The following is a 26,983-nucleotide window of genomic DNA, read 5'->3' as shown; positions in this document are numbered from 1 at the left end:
TGTGAAAAAAAGGTTGTCATCCCTCCACGACCCTCGCTCATTAAGTCAAATGTAGGAAGGCCAATATACGTGTAACAGACAATGAAGGTGAACTGCTTTGCCTGGCTGAAAAAGAAGAGGGGGTTAGAAGGCAAACAGGTATCTTTATCTGCTACATTCATTATTGCCCCTAAGGTGATCTGGGGACCCTGGTTTGAAAAATCACTAGCCTAGGCAGTAAGAATTTCTTAGCAATAATACTTGGAAAGCAATCCTTTTTGGTATTTAACTACATTTCTTGGAAGCCTCTTCCAAATTTACTTGGGGTCCATTCACAATCAATCTCAACAAAAGCAAACACAAAGTCTCTTCCTCCAAATTCATAGTTTTTCTTGGAATGAGTCTCTCTTTGCCATGCTATCAGACCCTGGGAAATTCTCTATTGGATGGAGACTGATTTCTTTCTTCCTCAGAATGGATCACTTATTAATTCTTCCTGGCTTTTCATCTGGATAGCCATTAGTCACCTCTTTTCCTAAGGCTGCTATTCCCAAGATCTCAGCAGCCAGAAAAAGCAAAAAAGTGACAACAGGCCCATAATTATAGTTTGGTTATTTTTATGTGTGTTATGACTTTGCCCCCGAAATGGTACATGTCTGTCATTTGAACTAAACAAGGCATAACAAATGAGACAGGGCAAAGGGTCTCTTTTCATAATTATTCATATGATCTGAGGGTGATGTTGAAATTACAGGAAAGAGCAGTTGAATTAAAAATGATGCCCTTCATGTGGGATATAGCTATTCATGATCCATCAGCAACAGGACATGCGTTGCCTTCCACTAACAGGGATCTGTTTCCATTCATCTCCACTCCAAGCCCATACACTGGTGTGAACAACAGAATCAGCAAACAAGACAGCTACGGGAAAGCAGGCCTGATACTTCATGGAAAGCAGGAAAGGTCTTAGGCCTAGAGTCTGACTCCTATATTTCCCTCTCAGCAATATTTTACCTGAAAAACTTAGCCATGCTCTTGGTATGTGCTTTTACAACTCTAGTCTTTAAGAAATCATGAGCAGCAGGGACAGCAAAGTGTGGTACAAAAGTACAGCCTTGGTTTCCATTGGCTGCTAGCAAGTTTGAGTAAAATGTGTGCCCAGCCACTGTGGTCTCACTCCTGGTCCAATTTTATTTTCACCCTTGTGTTCTCAATTCTTTATTCCACTTTTCTCTCATGCTACTCTGCCCTATTTTTGGACCCTTATAACAGCTATCTACAATGCACTCCAGGAAAAGATATAAATAAAATACTATGACCAATCTCCTAAAAAGAAAATTACTTATTTGATGCACACCAAAAACGTTAAAGGAACAAGAAATACAATTCAAGTAACCTTCACGCAGGCTAGGGGTGAACACATATCAGAAGATGTTAAATATTCTTTGACAAAAGCATTTTGTGTTAGTACTTTGAATCTATGAATAAAAGATTCAAAAGACCATATGGGAGGGGGAAGATCAAAAAGGATGCAGTACTAGACAAAAATGAGACAAACAGTTCCCTCTGGTATCCCCATAAATTATACAGGAAGCATGACTTCTTTCTAAGCCTATCCCACAACAGGTGTTCCAACTAGTCGAAGTTGAAATCAGAATAGAAGGGTTTTCTAACATTCCAGTTGACATTTGAAAGAGTGAAAGAAACTGACATGAAAAGAGTAAAATGGCTAAGTACAATGACAGCCTCTCTTCTTAAATATTCTGCCATAACCTTGGGTCCTATTTAGGTAAGGTCAGCCTTGAAATAGATGGGCTATTGGACATTATCTGTGTCCCTGGTTTTCAAAAATGCTACTGTCTCTTTCATTTCTATTCTTCTAAAATCCTCCAAAGGTGAAGAAATAGAAATAATTAAAAAAAAATTTAAAATAAAAAAAGATAGAGCACATAAATATATCATTTTTTTTCAGACTTGTATAAAGCAATCTAAATCTTATACTTTTAAATAAAGTAGGTAAGGAGCAAGAGGTCCTGTTTTTCTGCTTGCTCTGTGTGGGACTGAGCACAGCATTAACACAGGACTAAGCTGTAGAGATCTATAGAAGACACACACTGGCATCCAAAATCCTTAAAATTCAGAATTATACATAGCTTTTTAAATGAATATATATGATTTAATTATGTACAATATTCAGGATTTAAAATGTCTTCAAAAGCCTATATAAAAATTTACTTAAAAGGAATTTTAAGAAATCATAAGCCTAAATTTTTGATTAAACATTTATTCCCCCAATCATTTTCCCTGTTTAGATATTCAAAAGGAAGTGATTTATTCACATATAATTCTTTTCTACTCATGTAAAGGTACTATCAAATTTGGCATGTGTCTGAAGAATGATATCACCTTTGTGATCCATTGATTACCCAGAGTATTTATTTTTAAATTTTATAAACAGTAAAATTTCTTTAATTCTCAAAAAAATTTACTCTTACTGTTAGGATTAAAAAGGAGGAACATAATATATTTCTTCAATTTCTGCTTTGCTTTTTGAAAAAAAAACTGTTTCTCACTGTAACAGCATTTTCAGCTCTTGATTCATGGACAAGCACCATAAATAGCTGTTTTAGCACTGCAGAGGAATGAATGCACATGTGGGGCAGACCACAGACCCAGGATCATCAGTATCTGTCCTGGAGAAAGAATAGACCCATAAGGATACAGTCAATATTCTGCACAGCACATACTATGTTTCTATGTATTATAGTAAGACAGCAGGAATGTAGAAAAGTGGCTCTAGAACACTTTACATCCCTCCTAAAAACTCCTATGGATCCCTAATTTGTCCCATGTTCCCTTACCCACCACCCTTATTTCCTTCTCTTCTCTATTTAGCCCCCACACATAAATGTGTGTGATTTCCAAACTACTGACTAGGGAGATGAAACAGGAAAAAGTCTATTAGAAAGAACAAGAAGGAATGACAATAATGATAATGAAGGGTCAGGGTAAAGTCACCTAAAGCCACATTCTTGTTATATGGTGTGTGATCCATAAACTCTTTCCATGGCTGAACAGATACCCTCCATGGCAAATAGGCAAGGTGAGGGATTGGTCAAGACTGTCTTCAACGTCTAGCTTTAATGCCCAGCATTCTTTTTTTGAGAAATATGAATCCAAAGGGAAACACTAGTGTACAACACGACAGAGGAGGTGGTTTATCTATTAATCTTTCTTTCTCCCTTCCCCATTCATTGCCATAATTAGTCAGCATTGTTGATGGAAGGTATTATAAATGATATGAACCATACTGTGTCAATCCATAATCTACACAATTTAAAAATTAGGGCTAATAAGTGGTCTCTATTTAAATTTTTTAAACAAATATTCACTCAGATTTGAAGAAATATAACCATACTAGTTTTACAAAAATGAAACAAACTATGGTTAAGTTTGAGAACATAGTTTCAGTCAGAAAATTAAGAGCTAACTTACCTAACGTTTAAAGAACATTTTGTTATGTAACATTTAAAACATTCACAATAAAAAAATCCTATGTATTTATTACTCAGCTTCCATGAAAAAGTGAACATGCAGTCAAAATTATTTCATATATTTTCATCCACTATTTTCTCTACGTTACTGGATTATTCTGAAGCAAACCCAGATATAACATCATTTAGAAATACTTTACAGGTATCTCTAAATATAGATAGTTAAAAAGAACATAACTAGAATAATATCACGTCAAGAAATTAACAGTAAAATTCTTAGTGTCAATAAATAGCTAATCAGTATTCATGTTACCTATTTCAATTTTTAAAAACGGTTAGTTTGAATCAGGACCAAAACAAGGTCCACATGTTGCATTTGGTTGCTATGCATTTGGTTGTCTATGTTCAACTCTTTTTAATACATAGCTTCAGCTCCCTTTCTTTTTCCCCTGTTTGAAATCATTTCATTTGCCCTGTAGAATTCCAGCCTGGATCTAATTAATGCATCAGCACAGTTTCATTTGACATGTTCCTTTGTCTCCTATATTTCCCATAAACTGGTATTTATATCTAGATGCTTAAGCAATTTGGGGGCAAAAATATGTCATGGGTGATGTTATGTACTTTCCATTGCATCAGATCAGGTGACTAATTTCTAGCCATTTCCTTTCTTTGTGATATAAACATAAGATAGATCAGTGGGTTCAGGTGCTGTCAGCTTAACACATTCACTGTGAAATTTCCCTCTACCTTTCCAGCTGATAATTCTGTCAACCATTAATGATCATTGGTTTAGATTCATCATTTTGTTAGTGAGTATAAAATTCACCCAAGATTTTAAATTTCTAGACTTATTGTTAATGTGCTACTCTATTCAATAATATAATTTCTGCCTTTGTTTTATGTTCATAATAAGTAAGCCAATACTATTTCACTTAATATTTATAAATAAGTCTCTACTGAAAAGTACTTTGCTAACGCTGCTCAGAAAATATATATACATCTATATTTTGCACATGTATTTATTTATTTAAAGAGATTGGGGTCTCACTCTTGCTCAGGCTGGTCTTGAACTCCTGAGCTCAAACGATCTGCCCGCCTTAGCCTCCCAGAGTGCTAGGATTATATTTTGTACTTCTTAAGCATGAGTTCTGATATTGTGGTTATTAACTTTACTTAAATTTCTTTGTATATAAAATAGCCCCATTATTAATAATGTAACTAAAACTGGGAGGTAGATTAACCTTTAATTGACTTGGACTGAAGATCCTAAAATAATTGGCTATTATTTGTTCTTCTCCAATTAAAAAAAAAGGGCTAGAAGAGATAAATATACATCTACATCCTAAAAACATTCCTCTTTGCATTATAAGCAGTCCATTAATAGAAACCAAACACTTGATGGTAGTCAAAATGTATAACTGTTTAATAGGAAAATTTTTAAGCCATGAAAACCTGTAGTCTACACGGTTTTTGTTCTTCAGTTATAGAGTGTTTTTTCCCTTATTTAATTATAGAGTAACACAACAGCAGAGTAGAAAAATCAACGCAAAAACAGATTAGATTGATTTGTTGTTAAATAGATTGTGAAGCCTCAGGGAAGATAGCTATGACAACAATTCAGACACTACTAATTGTGGCAAAATTGTCACTTTCTCTTCCCCCACCCTCGGCAGACATGCCATGTAAATTTTTACAGCAAGCTGATTAACTGTTGAAAATGCATCAATGGATGGCCCTCACTTTTACCTAGATAATCACAATTTCAATTTCCTTTTCCATACATCATTGGATTTGAGCTGTATAGGGTAGTTCTCTGAAGGGTTAAGGAAACATCTCATTGCACACATCCCTCTTTAATGTTCTATGTCCTTAACCTGCCAAACGGTAAAGAGAATGAGAGTTTAACACCAACTTTCCTTTGTTTCATCATGAAGATTAATGTGATTAGATGAAGGAATGATAAAATTTTCCTCCTGACATAATTAACTGCAGAAAGTGCATTAGGGGCAGTATGTTTTCCAAGGTTGCTTTCCATATTTTTAAAATTAATATTTACATGATTTGTAACATATTTGTGAATAACCAGGAATAGAAATAGCAGTCACTTCAGAGTTTACAGATAGGAGAGACAAAATAGTGGTAGTGGAGGTGGGGCTGGAGGCTAGGAGGTTTACAGTTGTCTCTGCACAGTAAGGACAGATTTTACTTAGTGTGCATTTGGAGGGGTGGGGTGGCAAGATGCAGGTATGTGGGGTACTCAAGTCTTCCCAAATCACTTTTTGACATCCCTATGGAAAACCAATAGAAAAACACTATCTTTAGGGAAAATGTCATCCTAATGTTACATTCAGGTGTATAATAATTACAACCAAATCAAACCAAAACACACGACCACCAAGACCAATCAAGACTACTCTGTTGAGTAGTAAGATGATTATAGGCACAAGACATCTACTACCAAATGTGTCAATCATGCAGTAGGTGCTCAATGACTATCGTTCTCTTCCCTACACTATAATTATAAAGAAGTATTTTATCTAAAGATATGATAATCAAAGATACCAAATGAAGGCCTCCTGGGACAGAACTAGGGCAGTCAATGCAATCTGTTCAACACAGCACTATTTGCAAAATTAAAAATAATAAAATACAAGCATATATTTTATGCTGCTACTAAGGCACTTTGTCATCTGGTTAGTCATGCACAATCATCTTTCCTGCCAAAATGGAAATTTCTAAGCTTTTGTATCTTTGTATCTCTAGAAAAAAGTAAAGGCATAATAATGTTCAATGAAGTTAGTGAAGATATCATAAATTTTTGCACAAAAATATAAATGCAGAGTCAATAAAGAAAAGGTGGAAATGGGAACCAAAAGTAATGTTAATATCTGTTTGGGGTTTCACCTACCCTAAATTGCAGGATTAAATAATTTGGGATCTATTATTAAACATTATATATAGAAGGTTTTTTTCCTTCTATATACTTGACACAATACTAAAAGATTCATATTCTAAAAATAGACTGATATGGTGTACTTTATGTGACAATGTACTAGGATCTGTACTATTTTAAGAAATACATCCCAGAGTTATTTTTGCTTTAAAAAACTAGTGATGGAACCAAAAAGAATAAGTCAAATTATTCATTAGAAAAATGACCAACGAAAGAGAAAACTCAAATGGAATATTTTCAACCCTCCTAGTAATCAAGAAAATACAGACTAAGATGGAATAATCATGGGCAAAATTAAAGAGCCTGTCCAATATTAAATGTTGGCAAAAAGAGAGAGAGAGAGAAAAGAAACGCATGAAAAGAAATGGGAACCTGGAGCATTCTCACTTACTCAAGGGGGTGCAATTGTTGAGCTACTTCAGAAAGCAATTCAGCAAGATACAAAAAATTAAAAATGTATACTCATGACCCAAATATTCCAGTTCTAATTATATATTTTCCAGAATCTTATACTTGTGAACCAGATATGTTCAAGAATGTTCACTGTTGCATTACTTATAATATTGTAAAACCTCAATAGGGAAATGGCTAAATCGTTCAATAATCTGTGACATAAATACATACAGCAGTTAAAAAGAAATTAGATTTACACATATCAACATGGATAGATCTCAAACAGAAAAAGCATGGTGCGCAATTATACACAGACTGTATCATTTGCATATGTTGGAAAACCAACATGAAATATTAGTCACAGATATATATATGTATATGATATATATGAACTGTATATGTATTTGATATAAAAGTATACAAAGTAAATCAGAAGATTACACACTAGTGGTTAGCCATGGGGAAGAGATAATGGGGCAAAGGAGACTTGAATTTTATGTATAATATTTATTTTATAAAAACAAAACCAATGATGAATTTTCATTAATTTTCAATTCTAGGATGTGACTACTTGAATTTTTATCATATTATTCCCTGTACTTATAATTTTGAACATTTCAAGACAAAAATGATTAAAAATACAGAATCCCCAAAATGAAAATAAGAAAATACAGGATTTAAGAACATTGTTGCTTTTTTAATATGGTAAAAGTTATTACTAATTCCTATAAAGCAATAAAGGTAATTTTTTTTAAGAAACATCTTGAAATGCCATATATAGCCTACTTAAAGTACTTTATCAGTATTATGATTAAAAAACCTAATAATTAGGAATGGCAGCTAGTAATACAATTCTTATTATAATTCAGTAAGTCATTACTATTAAATAATTTAAAAATAGTAATTATCAAACGTAAACTATGAAAAATTACAAAGTGAAATAATGTTATTTTAATTAAAATGGTTCTTTAAGAGATAATTAAATAATGGCATAGTGCATATATTTTAGATGCATGGGCCTCTGAATTTTAAAATGTATTTTCATCTGCATTAATTAGAAAAATTAATACAGCTGTGCTACCTCTATATTTAACTAAATATATTAAAATTGTCTTAAAATAATCTGAAACTTTGAAGCTAATCATAAACTTGATTTTGTTTGTGGTTCCCAACCACATCACCCATTTAATATTAAAATGCTCAGTCTAAAAGATATTTCATTTTGAAATACTTTATTCACTATGATTAAAATGTTTTACTGTACAATGTTCTAGGTTCATAAAAGATTCTAAGACTCATGAAAAGTATCTGGTTTAACATCTCAATTCTACATGGTCATACTTGTAAAGTAGGTTAGTCACTGGAATACTGGTTGAATTACCTTGAGCTCACATGTCCTACAGAAGACTTAGTCATACAAGCTTAATTCAAATGTGTAGAAATAGTTGCCACTTGAATTTATATGTCCAACATGAAACTGGCTTGTGACTGGAATGGCAATGAGAAGTATACATAAAAAATGCCTTCTAGAAGAACTGTGCTTGAGCAAACTGCTCCAGACAATTGACTTCTATAGAGCTGCAGGTAATTTTGTATCTTTCATATGTGGGACTCTTTATTATGTTTATAATAGAGTTGCATCTCAAAAATTCAATGTTGCTAAATTTGCTCATAAGAGCATCTGTTTAATAACTATTCACTGTAGAATCCCAAAGAGGGTTTCTGATAATTATATTCAAATATGAAATAGTTTATTTTTCATTTAGTCTGAAGTATAAATGAAGTCAGGGAGCTTTTATTTGTTTGACCATTAAGACAGTCACTAGTGACCAAATACAACACGAAGAAATTTGGTGAACTACATTGTGATGAACATCATAGCAATCCCAAATAGCTCTACTGATTATACACTTAAATCAACACAAACAACTACTTAAGCAACAAGAAAGGATTTACCAAAACATAAAGCAAAAGAGAAAGGCAAGGCGGCAAGCCCACATGAGAGGAGGTGGAGGATAGGTGGCAGGCCAAGGGGAATCTCTCTTGTTGCCCACTAATTTGAGAACAACTGGAACACAACCCTTAGGATTTTCCCCTCTTAAAACTCAAGACACAGCTGCAGTATTGGTAACTGCCAGAAAGTGGTGTATCCATACAACAGAATATTATTTGGAAATAAAAAAAAAAGGAAGAACTGATCCATGCTACAGCATGGATGAACCTTGAAAATATGCTAAGCAAAAGATGCTACATATTGTATAATACCACATATACGAAACGTCTAGGAAGGCAAATCCATAGAGACAGAAAGAAGATTAGTGGTTATTGGGGACTAGAGAAAGGGAAAAATGGGCAAGAGAATGCTAATGGATAGAGTTTTTCTTTTTGGGATGATGAAAATGTTCTGAAATTAGATAGTGCTGTTGCTTGAACAACTCTATGAATATACCAAACACTGAATTGTACACTTCAAAAGTATGAATTGTACGGTATATGAAATATACCTCAATAAAATAATTAATTTATAAAACCCTCAGGTTTTGGTTGGTTAGAAGGTCAAAGGAACAGAAAACTTTATCACACATCTTCCTGAAGTGGAAATTAAATGAGTAATAAACTGTCAAGGCATAAGCATTCAATCTTTTCAAAGACTCATTTTTAAAAGAATACATTATTTGAGGAGGTTTATTTTATAATGACTTAAAAATAATTGCCAAAGGAAAGATTTGAACCAGGAAAAAGCCCTTTCTGCTGTCAGCCCTAAAAAACTTTTTAGAATTTTTAGTAGTATCAATGAAAACCTAATGGGCAACAGTAGAGGACCCTACAAAGTGTAAAGAAAAAAAAAATCTGAATGGTACTGGGGAATCAAATCTTTTCATTAAAAAAACCCAAACTGTTCTTTTCTTAAGCGGTGATAAGAAGACGACTATTTGTTAATATTGTATGACCTTTACCAAAGCCATAAAGAATCCTACTTTAGCATGCCTTTAAATGAATTGGAAGGAGAGAGATAAGCTTAGGGAGAATGTGAAGTTATTTAATTTCAACATTGCCACCCATTTCCCCCTCATTTAGTTGATATGACAGGATTTTTCTTTGTGTCTAAAGGAGCTCCCAAATACCAGTAGTAGCTAATCAAAGAATGCACAATGTGAAGGAACCAACTACTACACAATAGGATAATCAAAATTTAAAATCATGTGCAAAAAGTTAAAATAAAAATTTAGGGCTGGGTGTAGTTGTTCACACCTGTAATCCTAGCACTTTGGGAGGCTGAGGTGGGAAGATTGCTTGAGGCCAGGAGTTTGAGATCAGCTTGAGTAAGAGCCAGACCCTAGTCTCTACAAAAAACAGAATAATTAGCCAGATGTTGTGATGCATGCCTGAAGTCTCAGCTACTTGGAAAGCTAAGAGAGGAGGATCATTTCAGCCCAGGAGTTTGAGGTTGCAGTGAGCTATAATGATGCCACTGTAGTCTGGCCTGGGAGACAGAGCAAGACCCTATCTCCCCCTAAAAAAATAAAATAGAAAAGAAAATTTAAACTTGTGCTTTACTTTTGAAAGTTGCCATTAATATTTTCTATAATTATTAAATAAGCTCCACTTTTTAAATACCCCTTTTTTTTACTTCAATGTAAGGGAAAAATTTAGTTCTTTACCTTAATAAGCAGATAAACTATGATTTGCAAGGTAAAATACTTGGAACCAATTTATGGCCTGCGAAGAAAGAAAATTTCTCTTTCACCATCTACATCTTATTTAGGAGTAAATGAGAAACAAAGCATATATAACTAAGATGAGTTTCTGGGCAACAGTAAGATTCCAAGTCTGGTATCAAGAATAGTTTTTACATTCTGCACTACAAAATTTTACAAATAGTTTCTAGATGTCTATGATGATCATATTTTCATTTACTGAATCTTCAGTTCTAACTATGTTTTCCGATCCTCCCACAGTTTTGTCACACAACAAGCTGAACCACTAGTGTAACTTCTCCACATGCATGAAACATGAACACAAGCCACACATTACACACTTGAAGGCTGACTTTACCTGGCAATATTTCCCCTGGCCAAATTCTTCCACCTGGAGTGTACTTGCCATTAGAAGGCTGTAGTGATATGTAACCGCTGCTATATCGGCACCTCTAGGCCCCAAAATTCATACCCCTTGGGGATTCCTCTGACAAGTGGGAGCCAGTAAAAGCTGTTTAAGGAATAGGCCTGGCATGCCAACGTGGGATTTTAGGAACAAGATAAAAAGTTACCAACAAGGAATTACCTCAAACTTAAAACAAAACCAAAGCAAAACAAAAAAACTAAAGAGAAAGAAATACAGCAAACTTTTAAAAAAAGTGGTTGCCTATCTTTTTTGAGTTTCATGGACATGTTCTATGTGTCGATTGTGGTGGTGGCTACACAATTGTATACCAAAAGTGTTAGTAAAGGATCATAAAACTATGCTACAAAGGAGTAAATTTTACTGTAAGTAAATTGTGCTTTAATAAACTTGACTTACAAGCATATGGTCTTGGCCACCCTGCCTTTTTCTGTGCCTCTTGGGAGTACAAGTGAATGGGGAAGTTCCAGGCTGAGCAGGTGGGCACCCTATCCAGTGAAACTTAAACTCAATTAATGTTGAGAATGATACCTCATCAATGATACTGCAGGGAGAAAAAGAATAAACTCCACGTTCATCAAAATTTGGATTTGAAGATTGTTGCCTAGCCCACGGGAGAATGAGGATGAAAGAATATATTTCCTTCTGAGGCTCCTGTGCTGTGGAATTTTCCTGAGATGAACCGTACATACCACAGCATCCCCTGAGAGTCATTTCTGTTGCTAAGACGTGTACACTGTGCACCTGCACGGTGAACTGCAGCACTGGATGCCTCACCTCTCAGCACTCACTGCCATCCATGACTCTAAAAGGCTCTGCAGACAGAAACAGTCATGGCCAGCTGCCTGCTTAGCGGACCCGAAATTGATCCATCCATCTACATATGCTAAGTATCATCCTGGAGCCAAGCTGGAGTGTCAGAATTGGCCCCTGGAGAATTACTTTTAGTTAAGGTACTATTCCATCCATTTATATTCCATCTATTGGTGGAAGATAGAGCCCTCTGAGCCTGCTTTTGTCACTTACTGGAGAGAGACCACTGAGGACGCTCTTTCCCTCATCGTATGGTGGATTCTTAATAGGGACATGAAGGAGAAACCACTCAGGCCCCAGCCCCAGGAACAATGGATCCTCCTGAGAAACCTGGTTTGTTTTATCTTACACTTGAATTGTGGAATTCATTAGTGATTCTGTCTTTAGCATGGCTACTAGGTCACTCGGAGCAAAAGTGGCTCTCTACTTTAGCAAGTACATGGAATGTTATGACTATTTTAACCTTGGCTTTACCTTATTTTTCTCAACTTTACATTCCCTTTGCCCTAATTTCTTCACTCTATTTTTAGTTTTTACATTTGAAAAGATGTTTCAAATACCTTTGGATCAAGTAAAATATTAAGTACATAGATAACTGTAATATACTCAATATAAATACAGAAAGGCTGTAACTTCCCAATTAACTGATTCCATAGCTCACCTTCAGCCAGACGAAATATTAAACAATAGGTAACCATAGTATACACAGAACAAGTGAAGAAAAGCTGTATCTTCTCTATTAACTGATCCCATAGCCCCCTTTCAATGAGATGAAATATAACTATACCGTTCTTAGTATAATGCAGACAAGTTTAACTTCTTTTTAAACTCATTCCATAACCAAGCTTCAAGGAAGTGAAACATTAAATACATAGATAATACTACATGCAAAGATAACTACAGCGTACTTGGTATAAATGCAGAAAGGCTGTATCTTCCCTAATAAGAGATACCATAGCCCACCTTCAGGCTTTTCAAAGCTGCAGTGATTTGGTCTGATATGTCACCTGGATACAGACACTATCAATTCCAGATTAAGGATCATTACAATATATTTATATTGCCAATCTTATTAATATTTTTATAGTGAATAAAAGAAATGGAAAATGGTATCAGAAATGAGTTTTTTACTACTTTATTTGGAAGACTACCATTTCCAAAGAGTCATTAATAGAAAAACTAATTTCATTTTAAGATTTTTTAAGTTCTCAACAAGGCATACTGCAAGTAAACTGTCTATGATAATCGTGCAGTTCACTTTTTGGGACACTGCCTGGTAGATGCAAAAATATACGGAGGTCTGGTTTTTCTATTTATGAAATGGGAACATCTCCTGGCACAGGTTAAAAACGCATCTTTGTCACTACAAGTATGATGAAACCAAATTGCTCACTATTAGAGCCATTTGTTTGGTGAAAGAGGATTCACAGTATATTATTTTTCACAATATAGGAGTCATTTACTAAAGAGGACCTCATGCCACCGCCTCCTTCTTACTCCTGGGGTGAGGCCGATAATGGCAAAAACTTTGGACAATATAAATAAAAACAAACATTTTTATTTTCCTTTCATTAATGTCATTTGAACTAAAAAAAGAAAGACAATCCTACAGTCAACCTTACTAACTCTGACACAGGATCCAAATAAAATGATATGAAGGATAACTCGTTATCAAATCTCCCATTTTGCTGACCTGACTCTACTTCACATAAGATATGAATCAAAAAGCTCCATGTCAAGGAGTAATTCCACTTTTAATTTTCTTTGCACAAATGAGCAATGGCTGACGGGAGAAAGGTCTGGGTCTGAAAGCTAATTTCTGTTCTGTATCCTTAGGTTCTAGTTCCAAGACTGACAGCTGGTGGGGACTGGAAGACGCAAAGGAGATCTCTCAAGTGACACAATAAAAAATCTTGGCTCCGTTTACTAACACACTCTATTCCGTTAGGCTCCTTGCCAGTGTGCAAGCCTGGAGGTCACAGCAGAGTAAGTGTGTCAACAGTCTTCTCAAGGTCCGAGGAAAAGCACCCTGGAAGGTGTGAAGAGGGCAGACATGAGAAAGGGTAGATACAAACCCAAAGATGCCAAGTGGATAACCTAATGGCAAAGCATCTTTACCTGATGAGCTCAAAATATCCTGGACCCCACCAAGGTTCGCTGTCTGTTCAACGACCATTTGGCTGGGTGCCTTCTCTGTATGCTCAGCACTAGGCCAGGGCTGTGGGAATGCGGTTGGCCTCACCACCTCCTAGGAGAGCTGGCACAGGCTCGGAGAGATAGTTATGAGAGTTCAGATGAAGACAGAGTACTTTCCCCGAGAAACTTGGGAAACGCTATAAAAAACGGTTAGCATTTAGTTAGGGCATCAAGAGTACATGGGAATCCAACGTGAGATGGAAGGAGGGCAATCCACGTGGATCGATTACCATTCCAACCAGAGTTCACTGAATGAAGAAACCTACCTTACCCACAACCCTTAAGAATCCATAATAGATTCTGCCCAGCTGCCTGGCCTCTCTGCATTCTGTTTTACACACTCACTCTTAGGACAGCAGGAGAACTGCCTCCAATAACAACTTTCAGTAGGTTTCCTTTACAGACCTTATGGAGTTCTTCAAAACCAAATGCCAAGTCAGGTGTGATGGCTCACATCTATAATCCTAGCTCCCTGGGAGGCCAAGATGGGAGGATAGCTTGAGCTCAGGAGTTCGAGATCAGCCTGAGCAAGAGTGAGACTCTGTGTCTACCCAAAACAGAAAAAATAAGCAGGGTGTGGCGGCACACACCTGTAGACCCAACTACTTGGGAGGCTGAGACAGGAAGATTGCTTGAGCCCAGGAGTTTGAGGTTGCAGTGAACTATGATGACACCACTGCACTCCAGCCTGGGTGACAGAGCGAGATGCTGTCTCAAAAAAAAATTGTTCATAGATGGTATCTTTCTATATGTATTCTTCTGCAACTTGTAGCTTCCCATCAAAAGTATATTTTGCAAACATGTCCATGTTGGTACATGCAGAATTAATTATTTTAATTGCTCTAGAGCTTACTTCTTACAGTTTATTTTCCATTTCCATCCTGATGGATAATATGCTTTTTATATATTTTTTACTTTTACAAATAATGCTGCAATGAGCATCCTTGGTATTTGACTGTGTACACCTGTCAAACTTTCTCCAATGGTATCTAGTTCTTGGACTTCGAAATCCTACTCTTCTGCTTACTGATTCCCACTCATTGACAAGTATTTTTTACGGTAAGTATTTTAATGCTTTTTAAAATAAAATCAGAATTAATCCAAAAATACTTGATGAAAAAAGCACAATGTGAAACTGTCTTTCCTACCCTCATAAATGCACCCTTTTTTATTTATATGCAACATTTGGATGCTATAATCTCTCATCTGGATTTCTTAGCTCTAGTGAAGGTATTCTGATGTGTAGATGGTTGCTCAAATCGATGTTTTGGTGAGAGGATGAGCACTGGGAAATACCATTCTGCCATCTTACTAATGTCAACTCTTGTGGTGTTTTCTTTTTTGTTTGTTTGTTTGGTTTTTTTAAATTTCTGTTTTATAATAACTAATTGTGAGCTCAGTTTTAGTGGTATTAGTTTCTCAGCTGGAGATTCCTGAGCTATGTGGATAGTTACATTTGGGCTCCAAACCCACCTATGGTATAAGCTTGGAGTTTACCAAGGGTGGAGTTCTTTAAGGAAATGGCTTAATGCAGTGATTTTAACTTCAAAGATACCATCTTGAGCACACTCAAGACCTCATTCTTTGGTTCCTGCATGGGTATTAAACTCAAATCATTTGAAGTTTGACAACTGTCCTCAGGCCTCCTACAGAGGCAGCTCAAATGCTTCTGGCTCTGGCTTTCAGTTCCTTTTCTATTTTTAGTAGCTGGAAATTTTCTCTTCTCTTTTGCCATTTCCTCCAGGTATTGGCTTTTATTATTGATGTATCAAGTATTTTTAGGAGTTTGTCAAGAGAATTTCTATGTTAATTTAGTTAGCTATATTGCCAGAATTAGAAGTCTTAACTGCATTCTTTAAATATTGAATTAATTTTTCTATTAATATAAAATTCTGTTTTTCTAAACCAATTGGTCCAAACTTTTTTGAAAAACATTATACCACATTATTGAGTTTGTGAAATGCTCTTTTTGCTGCTAAAGATACATATAACTTTTTAAAAATATCACATACAATTAAAGCTAATTTTTGTTTTTACAATTTTAAGTTCTTTGATAAACTATTTCATTAGCTGCTGTAAAGCCACACTTAGAAATTTCTAACTTATAATTTTATAGCTTGCTTATGATTTCTCTTCTTATAAAAACCTGCTTGGATATTTAAAAATGATCACATAAATTTATATTTGTTTTATAAAGGTTTTATTGAACTTACTTGTATGCTTTATGCCTTGCCAAATATATCACAATATATACAACTGTAGAGAGTCAGAGATGAAAAATTCATGTGAATACCACTTAACAGCCTAATAGTTTAAAATTCATACCAACAATCAGTTAGAAAAGAGAAACTACAGACAGCATTCTATTCACTAAGGAATTTTTGCCTATGAGTAACAGAAGATGCTGAAAGGTAGAACACTTACGAGGTTAGAAATAACTGAGAGACAAGTTATTGAAGGCATACCTACCTAAGCATAAACAAACCACATTTACAAACACAAGCAATAAAAGTATTTTATGGTAGCCTTTATAGGAATGTGTAATTACTAAGAAAGAAATCTATAGATAGGATATGCAGTCATTTAACCATTTGGAATGTGTGGTAGTAATTTTCATGTTTTTAAGTAGCATAAGAGGCTATTTAAATAAAAAATAAGACTTGTGATTTTTTTTGTAATGTAGTCATTTGGTAATTACTATATTTGAATACACTAAATTATTTCATATAGTAATTAGTTCATGTGGTAGTTTATCATAGAGTTCTGAAAAACTCAGCATAAACTGAAGGCATTTTTAAAAGCTAACTAAATTTTTTCATTTGGAAATATTTCTTAGTTTTTAAAAAAAAAAATCAGTGCCAGGTCTTCAAAGCACCAGCCAATTAGCTTTACTAAATAATTAGCAATTAATCATGACAATATCCATCAACTGTGCCTACAAACAAAAAATCGAATTTCTTAAGGTAGTATAGTAGCTTTTGCTATAGAAGTTTGCCAGTGCTATATAAAACACTTTTAAGCACAGGAATGAAGGACAATCAATATTGCAAGAGGCTTCTCAAAATTAGAATAAACTGACATTTTTGGTGTCAAATTCAGGAAAGAGCGTTAACAGTAACAACACTAACAGAATCATCTGCTACATCCAGGACAACCTAATAAGGCATACAAGTTGAGGGTGAGTAAAGATAGAGCCTCTGGCCCTGTACCTGGTGCTGGCGATGCTTGGTGATTCTGCTCCAAGCCTACATCTTTCTAGCTGACTGGCAACAATCTGCCTTTCCACTTCCAGTTCTCGGGTGAGTCGTTGAAACTGAAGCTCCTGTGATTCAAGGAAACAAAAGGTATATAAGGCGCTGAGGTTTGCTGCTCAGGCAGATATATGGATTAATGTATGTTACAGGAAACAAAGGAACATACCCATAACATAAAGCTGTACGGTGGCTTTGTGAAATTCAGATTTTGGATGGGATACATAACCTACTGGTACATAGGTTTTTCAAAGCTAAAGGCACTAGAATATCAGCCTTTGTTTGGAATTGAAAACAAGTAGATCTTCCGGGTCTTTTCGATTGTGGTTCTAACTGAGGTCTTTTAAACAGTACTTCTGCTGCAGAGCCTTATTAAATTTAAGGCTTGCAGAGACCTTACTTGATGTATCTACATCAGAGGCACAACAACAAATATAAGCTCTTCATCCTCAATGGCTAAATTTTCTTTCATACTATATGTCAGCACAGCATTAAAAACAAATGTAAACCCCCATGATGAGAATAACTTTACCATGTTTGATATAAAATCTTTTAAAGAAAAAAAAAATGACTCCAATCCCACAGAAGTAGTCTTGCTGTATTTATCTATGACGTAACTAACAAAATTTTGCTATTGTCCAAATGCAGTATGTGTGAAGGAAAAGAGGGGAAACAAAAAAAAAAAATGAAAAAGACTAAGCTATAACATGGAATTTAGAAGTAGATAAAAAATCTGGAAAGACCGCCTGAAGAAATTATATTCTTCAATCTATGTCTATGGTGCCACATGAAGGCAAATAAGTTCTATTGTAAGAGAAGATGCATTATTTGTATTTCTCTCATTGTTAGCTTGATGGGATTTCAATAAATAGAATTCATGTCATGCTATAAAACATCTAAAAATCAAGTATAACATCTCCAAGAACACCTTGAGCTCCCCTGTGCCATATTATCTCCTTACTCAAAGCAAATGCTGAACTGTAAGTAGTTTAATTTGACAATGACTGCTAGTTCAAAATACTAGACATTTGAACACTAAATCTTGAAACTAATCTGAAATAAAACTACTTAAAATATTATGACTACATGTAAATATTTGTTTGCTATGAAAATTCAACTGAAAAGTATATTAATTCCCTATGGAATCAGGCAAATGTACACTTACTTGACAGCACTGGCTTTGCAAGTTCCACAAGCTAATCTTAGAATGATTTTTAAGAAACAGTCCCTGAACTCCTTATCACTCTCTGATACTGAAAACCCTTTTCTAATGAACCCGACTGGTGTGGGCATATTGGACAGGGCCTAGAATAATACTTGGCTCGATAATGCTGTACAATATGATTATAATATGTGAGTGAGACAATGCCTGCTTCTGCCTAACAATTCCTAGGCTCTTAATAAACATTCAGCAACAAAACACCAGATATAAACTGTACAACATTCAATACCAGGTTAAGACAATCTATTTTAAAATCCTATTAGGCTTACCTCACAGTTACTCTTTCTTTGTTCTTAAACAGCATCATAGTTTTTGTGATAGACTTCCATTCTTTCATTTATTTTACTCAATTGTTTATTATATACATCTTTTCCCAAAAGATTGGCTGCCTGTATCAAGTGGACCAAGAAAGGACCATTTGTGAATCCCAAAATATTCCCTGAGCCATCATATTACTTTTGTCCTCTGAGTTCAGTGGCTATTAGGGATTGCGGACAAGCAGTGTTTTTCTCATTTTGGGATGGCCAAAAGTTACCATACCAGAGTAGGATTAAGATATGTTTCAAACAGGAACACAGAAAGAAATTCCATTCCTAGAAAATAATTCCATCATATAATAATAAATTTTCATCATGTTTGTGACTGTCCATGTGATCTTTTCAACAAACTTTCCAGAAAATGGCTGGGAAAGTTCCCACTTGAAGACAGAAGCTGGAATTTAATTTCCCATAATTCCTTCCCTAGGAGCTGAGACAGGTGACTCAGACTTTGCCAAGATGCACCCACGTGAGACTGGGACTCAGGTGCTGACACTGAGACTTTAACTGCAGAAAACAAGAAGCTCATTTTTTTCTTTCTTTTCTTCCTTCTAGCTGCACTTCCTGCATTAGGACTCAAGGTCAAGTTCCTGAAACGGAAATGACCTCCATACACACTGTTGTGTCTCTGCTTGGTGGCTATTTCTTTATCTTAACAGTTTTTGCAGCATGGGTTTGGACACTGTTTCTGAAAGCTTAGTCTCAAGCTTTGTTCTCCAGTCCTTGTAACAAAATGTGCGAATTCACTAATAACCACTTAATAAACTCATTTTCTGCTTAATCAGCCATGTTAATCTGTTTCTTGCAACTGGAAACCTTGATTGACATATTATAGAAACCATTTACACTTGTTGAGTTCCTAAGAAAGCCCAAGTTGCTAGAAAAGCCTATGTACCCATGATGTAGCTATATTTTTATTTAAAAATTGGGTACTTCCTTTAACATTATTATGGACTGAGTAAAGTCCACATTATATCTCTACTAGTCATAGAAGCCATAATATTAAACGTCAGTGATCGCTTTTATCAGAACCATTCTACCGATTATGTGCCCACACTTCTTACGAGTAGGATTTAATTAAAACATCAAAAGCAGAGTATCAAGAAGCTATAAAGCATGGAATTTGGAAATGTTACCTAATTCCTGTCAATATTTACCAGTAAAATATATGTATACTTTGCCTGTAAAATCATTACTATTACTCCTAGAGAATATTAGTTGAACACCTAAGTATGACTGGCACCAAGATGGGTGAGAAGGGTATAAATATTTGACAATTCTGTCTCTACTGGCTTCTTAGACTGAGGAAGACAGTATTATGCAGTCATATAAAAACACATCTAAAGATTTCAAAAATAATGCTCATTAAGATGATTATGCAGAGATATCATATACAAATTTAAATTTTTATATTTTATCCTTCTAATAAAGAATGTGAAGGCTCATTCTTAAATTATTATTGAAAACTGGGTATCTAAATTATAGGCGGATTTTATATTTGTTCTCTTTTAAGAAGAGCGAGAAAATTAACATAAAAGGCTCTTGCCTGTGATTTAGTATATGACAATTTCCTTTTAGAGTCTGGTCAAAAAACTAGATAGTCATGGCTACTAACATGCCATAAAAATGGAAACTGTTCACATGCATTACAAAGCTTTTTTTTATATTTACCTTCTCTCAGGTAAATATATTAATAGTCTTTGTGAGAGAATCAAAGAACAGAAGAAAACAAAGCTTCACTTTCAAATGGGCCAACACAGTGGACAGAGATGCAATGCCCACGGAAGGGCTCACTGCCCCAGCTGCCAGCAGGTGGCTTGTGGCCCTGAGCACCTGCAGGGGTGCCAGAGAGCCCTCGTGCCCATGGGCATACCATTTGGGCAGCTTGCAGCCAGCCAGTGATTGAGATAGGACTATAAAGACCAGGCCTTGCTGCAGAGCTCCCTGTGGCCTTGGCCACAGCTTTGCAGGCCTGTTTGGAATTCTCCCCTGCCCAATCCTGCTTTCCTGTTTGCTCTCTTCCACAGGTGCTGATCCATGGTAAATATTCTGCATGCAAAACCCCATCTCAGTGAGAACCCGACCTGAGACAGTCTTGTTTTTATGGCTTCCATTTAAATAACAGATTTTTCTCTCACTCACAATTTTTCAATATTGTAAGATACTGCAAATGTACGGAAGAAGTATAGACAGTAATTCAATGAACTACTGCAAACCTGATCCAGCTATAGCAAATCCTAATGTTTCATTATATTTGCTTTAGATGTTTTGAGAAATAAAACATAATTTTATTTAAAAATACAATGAAATTCCCTGGTTTCTCTCTCCTAGATCCTATTCCTCTCTCTTTAGAAGAAATCATTACCCTGAATTTGGTGTTTATTATTCACATGAATATTTTATAACATTACTAACTACATAATTATAGATCCATAAATGGTATACAATATAGAATTGCTTTGTATGTCCACACATTTTATGTGGATGGTGTGCTGTACACAGTTTTTGTTGATTGCTTTTATTGCAATATGATTTGGGGATTTATTAATATCAATACCTATAGATCTAGTTCATCTATTTTCAATGTTCAGTAGTATTTCATTGCACAACTATAAACACACTGTATTTACATATTCTCATTATGATGAACCCTTGGGTTGTTTCCAGTTTTATGCAATTATAAGCATTCTGCAAAATAAGTGTTCTTGTATAAACAATCGCGCACATAAGCCAGACTTCTTTAGAATAGAGACCTAGAAGTGGAACCGCTAGGTTGAAAGGAACATATACCTTCCATTTTGCTTGATAATGATTTTCAAATTACTTTTTTTTTTTTGAGACTGAGTCTCATTCTGTTGCCCAGGCTAGAATGCTATGGCGTGAGCCTAGCTCACAGCAACCTCAAACTCCTGGGCTCAAACGATTCTCTTGCTTCAGCCTCCCCAGTAGCTGGGACTAGAGGCATGTGCCATCATGCCTGGCTAATTTCTATTTTTTAGTAGAGATAGGGTCTCGCTCTTGCTGAGACTGGTCTCGAACTCCTGATCTCAAGCAGTCTTCCCACCTCAGCCTTCCTGAGTGCTACGATTACAGGCGAGAGCCACCACGCCCAGCCTATCAGATTACTTTTCAAAGTAGTTATATCAATTTATATTCCAGTCAGCAGTGTATGAGAGGTATGGTTTCTCCACATTCTCACTGATATCAGTTTGCATTATGGAGCTTAATTTTGTTTTTGGTAGTCAGATAGGGATGGAATGCTATCTTGCATAGGTTTTACTTTGTATTTCTCTGACAGCCAACATCTTTCCCTATGTCTACCACTGGCCATTTAAGTTTTTCAATCCCATAGGTACCATAAATTCTCAGGGAGAAACTTTTTTCCTACTGCCAGCACCCGGGCTTGTCCTCTTTCATGGGGCAGATTTCTTGTCACCTTCACGCTAGTGTTGTAGCTTTGAAAATTCTAGCTTTGGGCCAGGGATATCATTTGAGTCCCCCACCTTAGGCAGACCCAAATGCATGCAGCATGTGGCTATCAACCGGCATGCTCAGCATCACTCAGGTCTGGCAGCTACCTTCAGGGTGAATCCCCGTTTACTGCTTAGGATTCTTTCATTTCAGTTTTGATTTCTATGAATTCTTTACTTTCTTTCTAGCTTAGTCTTGCTTTTAAAAGACAACTTAAATATTTTAGTCAGTACATTTAATTTCTTGCAGGGGAAGAACTGGTTAGAATGTTGAATCTACTGTATTTTCATATTTTCTTTTAATTTCTTTGAACTATATTCAGAGGAAATTTCTTAGTACGACCTTCATTTCACTATTTTTCTAAATACAATGGGTATATTTTAGGGTTTATCCCATCTATTATATATTTTTTCCCAAAGACAAAATTTTCCATTTATGAGATTTCCAGTTGGTTCTTGTTCATACTCACTTGTTCTTGCATGGTCATTTGGAATGAAACTTTTACCTTTCCCTTTTGTTTTCTCTTCCTATTGAGGCTTACCTTTACCTAAACTTCTAGGTTCCTCAGTTCTAAATGAAGCCTTAAATTGGTGATTTCAAGGTTTCTTTCAGACAGACATGCCAGGAATACTGCACATCTAGTCACAAAGCCATTGTCTCCTTCTGGCTTCCAGAAGTCTAAGGTAGCTTTCAGTGTTCGGTTCCTGCACTGCTGTCTGCTTTGATAAGCAGGAGGAACTTCACTCCAGTTCAGCAACTCTGGTCCTTTGAACTGTTTTCAGTTAACAATGAAACCAGGGCACACTTCACCCTCCTGTGGCCTGGTAGCCTCTCACCCTCATTAAATCCTCACGGATGGCCACAGTGACCAATCTCCTGACCCTTTCCAACTGTGCACTGTAGAAGCCTTATTCCAGTTTACTAACTCTTTCACTTTTCTGCTCAGAATATTCTCCATTTCTGGGATACTAAGAATATGCTCCACCTCTGGGCTTTAACTGAATGTAGTTCTTTCCCGAAAATACTGCTTTTTTCTACAACCCTCTCTGGCGAAGCCTGTGAATTCCTCCACATGCCAAACCCAAGGTGCCTAGAAGAGGCAAGGTGCTGTTCTCCTGGCTCCTCGCCACCTAGCCTCATTATTAATAGCACAAAGTTGTTTATAATATTCCTTGTTGTCTGTATATGTTACATAACTGTCCTCACTGTCAGCAGGATCGGTAATCGTATCCCCCTCTTACATTCTTGATATTAGTAAGTCATGCTCTCTTTTGTCCTTAATCAGTAAAACCCATTATTATGCCGAGTATGTGCAAAAGCTCATTGTGCTTTGAGGCTCAAGCTATCCGGCTCAGTTGTCCATTTGCATCATTACTATATATTGACCTCAAGTTAGTCTAACTGACTTGCTAAGTCAGGAGTGGCTGTAACAGTTACTACAACTATAATGATGACAATTAAAAAACAGCAGTAGGCCGGGCGCGGTGGCTCACGCCTGTAATCCTAGCTCTTGGGAGGCCGAGGCGGGCGGATTGCTCAAGGTCAGGAGTTCAAAACCAGCCTGAGCAAGAGCGAGACCCCGTCTCTACTATAAATAGAAAGAAATTAATTGGCCAACTGATATATATATGTAAAAAATTAGCTGGGCATGGTGGCGCATGCCTGTAGTCCCAGCTACTCGGGAGGCTGAGGCAGGAGGATCGCTGGAGCCCAGGTGTTTGAGGTTGCTGTGAGCTAGGCTGACGCCACGGCACTCACTCTAGCCTGGGCAACAAAGCGAGACTCTGTCTCAAAAAAAAAAAAAAAAAAACAGCAGTAGGTACTTGTAGGCCATAAGCCATGAAACCCTCAACTTCCGGCCCCCACATTCGTACTAACCCTCAGTACTCAGCCAGGTTTAATGGAGAGAGTATCCCTGTCTAAGACTAGTCTCTCCAGGCACTCTTGGGAGAGGAGCTTGCTTCTCTCTCTGGAATCCTCAATGTTTCATCTCAGTCTAATGCTCAAATCTTTCTCATCTGAAAACGCATGTTCTTGATATCAGGATTCCTCGAGCTGTTTCCTTCTGCTTTGACCTATACTACCCCTTTCATTGAATATTTTTAAAAAATGGACTCCTTTTTTAGACATAGTATTCCAAGCACTGAACTAATTATAATCCTGTTTTCCAACCAATGCTTTTATATTTTTTCCCAATATAAATTAAAATACATAATGATTTTTTAAAATGTTTATCTGTGGACCAAACATCATTTGACATCAGCAGCACATGTAGAACACACTGGAGGCCAACATACCTCTTGATACCTGTACATCTTAGCATGCCGTTGGTATTGAAAAAAGGAAGCTGACATGGTCACTATGTGGTGAAATCAGTGATTAAGGAAGAAAGCATTTTTATTTCAACCGTTGTTGATTTAAAATTTTCCAAAAAATAATTTACTTTTCTGTCTTAATACACTGAGATTTTTTTTTTTAATCACTAAAAGATTGCTTATCACTGAATAATATGTTCGATTTTTAAGGAACAGTTTTTGTTTTGTTCCTAGGACATACTGCACCATTTCCACTCCCTTTCCTACATTCAGTGGATGAGTACATTATAGTCATATTCATACCTTTGGGTCAGGTATAGGAAACTATTTTAAAAATGGATATTTAAGAACTACTAAGAAATCCTCAAAAACATCCTAAATATCATTTTCTAATCCAGGCTGGTACAAAAACCATACTTACAAAGGATTCTTGAATTTCTCAGCCTTAATACAACCAGATAGTACTGTAGAAGTTATCAAATGTCCTGACCATCTATCAGAGTTTATGTAATAATTGACAAACCATTATTATGACTAGTTGGTAGGCCCTAAATCAAAGCACAACTAATTATGGTAATGCTAGGCATTCTATAATTCCCCTTTGTACTAGCTAGCTCCTTTTGTCGAAAGGAAATTAAAAATAAAAAAGGCTTGAAGTCCACCAGTAGGAAATCAGTTTACCTTTGTTTAAACCAGTACATTTTTGATTTACTGAGAACTAAGCAATTGTTTTCTTTGAAAACATGTATTCACATCTCAAGAACCAATATTGTTCTGAGAACACAACTTAGCTTTATTTTTCAGTATTGCCCATTTATTGTATTCAGGGATGGCTGAACTAAGGAGTACTACACTAAACATTCCACACTAAAATATTTTTTATAAATTGGAAAAAAAATTTTAATCCACTTTTGTCCAGACTGAACATTTACAAAGGGCAGGGCATTACAAAGCATTAACCTTCACATGGAAACTGTTGAAATCGCACCAGTTTGAAGACATCAAGGATGCACATTATTGTGACACCTCTGCTGGACTCGCTGCCCTGTGCTATGCCCATCGCACGTTACCTTTAGAGCTTAAGACAGAAGAAAAACACAACTACCAAACTAATTTTTTGCTACACTAGCCAATATTCTAACAGGAGATGAACAATATTAACATCTTTACTGTTTTATGCTACCACCAAATAACACAGCAGAAAAACAGACTCCAGCTGACATCTTTCTTTCTATTTTAATGAAGCAGATAGAGAGAGGCAAGACTTACCAGATGTTCTAAATTTATATTCTAAGACTCAGGCTCTTATCTGTGACTTTGTCACCAAAGCGCCTTTATTAGGAAATCAAAATAAAGGAAGGAAGGTTTGTGTTTACATTAAAGCACACAAGGAAAGCTTTTTTTCTTAGAACCATGTGTGGGTGGGAACCTCAAGGTCAACAGGGAGAGGCCAAGTCTTTCCTGTGCACCAGACCACTGGCTTCTTACGAGACTGTCTACCCAACAGTGACTCGTGTGTGACTCGCCACTGGCTCTTCAGTTTCTCACTTGGCAATCTCTGACCATCATACGGGGGTCCACATACGGCAGTGATGTGCAAATTCACTATTTCTAACCAAGTCTTCAGTGGTCTGCTAAGCCACTCCCCCTGAATGATGGAGTCGTGGCCTCCACCCAGTCAGACCCACCATATCCCCCCACCTCCCATGTTGTGTTTCTCCACCACAGTAGTTCTCAGAGTGTGGTCCCTGACGCAGCAGCAACAGCACCACTAGGAATCTTCTTAGAGTTGGAAGGGGTGGGTTTCAGCAACCTTGGAGCAGGGCCTCCAGGAGATTCTCATGCTCAAAAAATTCTGAGAACCAGTATCCTAATGAAACCATCATCCCTCTTGCATTCAGGCTCAAACTCCAAGTGTTTTCATCTTTTCACCATTTCCTCCCTTTCTCCTATTGCCATTCCTCATACATTAAATGATTTCTCAAGTCCTGTACTCTACCTTGATAACGAGGGCTGAATACATCTCCTTCCTCGCCACTCCTACTGTCACTACCCTAATTCAGCCTCATACATGAACTTCAGACTGCTGCGATGACTCCTCACTTAGTCTTCCTCCTACCATGGTGAGGGGTCTTGCTTCTGCTTTTCACATTTCTTAGATAATTTGATGAAGCTATTCATAATGAATATCTCTAATCTTTCCTGAGGGTTTACTGGGCTCAAGGCTTTATGCTAAGTGCTTTCTATATATTACTTCAAGGTAGTCAGAGTTGTTCTCATTTCATAGAGAAATGACTTGCCTAAGGCTTTTTAAAAAGAGGACTTGAAATCACCTCAGTCTGACTCTTAACCCTATGGTACTATGCACTGTGTACCATGCCCTTCCCACCTCATCCCATAATACAAATTATAAAAAGCCAATTCAGTCTTATTTTAAGACCCTCCATATAGTCT

At 36.3% G+C, this 26,983-nt stretch overlaps 1 protein-coding gene across 5 annotated transcripts in view; it reads right to left on the bottom strand.

Annotated features, from left to right (window-relative positions):
* PKP4 (plakophilin 4) overlaps positions 1-26,983 on the bottom strand; it is a 222,912-nt gene that overhangs the window by 86,630 nt on the left and 109,299 nt on the right. For all 5 annotated transcript variants that reach the window (XM_076005559.1, XM_076005560.1, XM_076005558.1 and 2 more), the window contains exon 3: positions 17,163-17,275. In XM_076005559.1, coding sequence (XP_075861674.1) covers positions 17,163-17,275 — 113 coding nt within the window. The remainder of the gene's footprint in view (positions 1-17,162; positions 17,276-26,983) is intronic.

Source organism: Microcebus murinus, chromosome 8 (genome assembly GCF_040939455.1).
Source record: "Microcebus murinus isolate Inina chromosome 8, M.murinus_Inina_mat1.0, whole genome shotgun sequence".
Lineage (NCBI taxonomy): Eukaryota > Metazoa > Chordata > Mammalia > Primates > Cheirogaleidae > Microcebus > Microcebus murinus.
The sequence above is the reverse complement of the archived record's forward strand: the minus strand, read 5'-3'. Positions and strand labels throughout refer to the sequence as shown.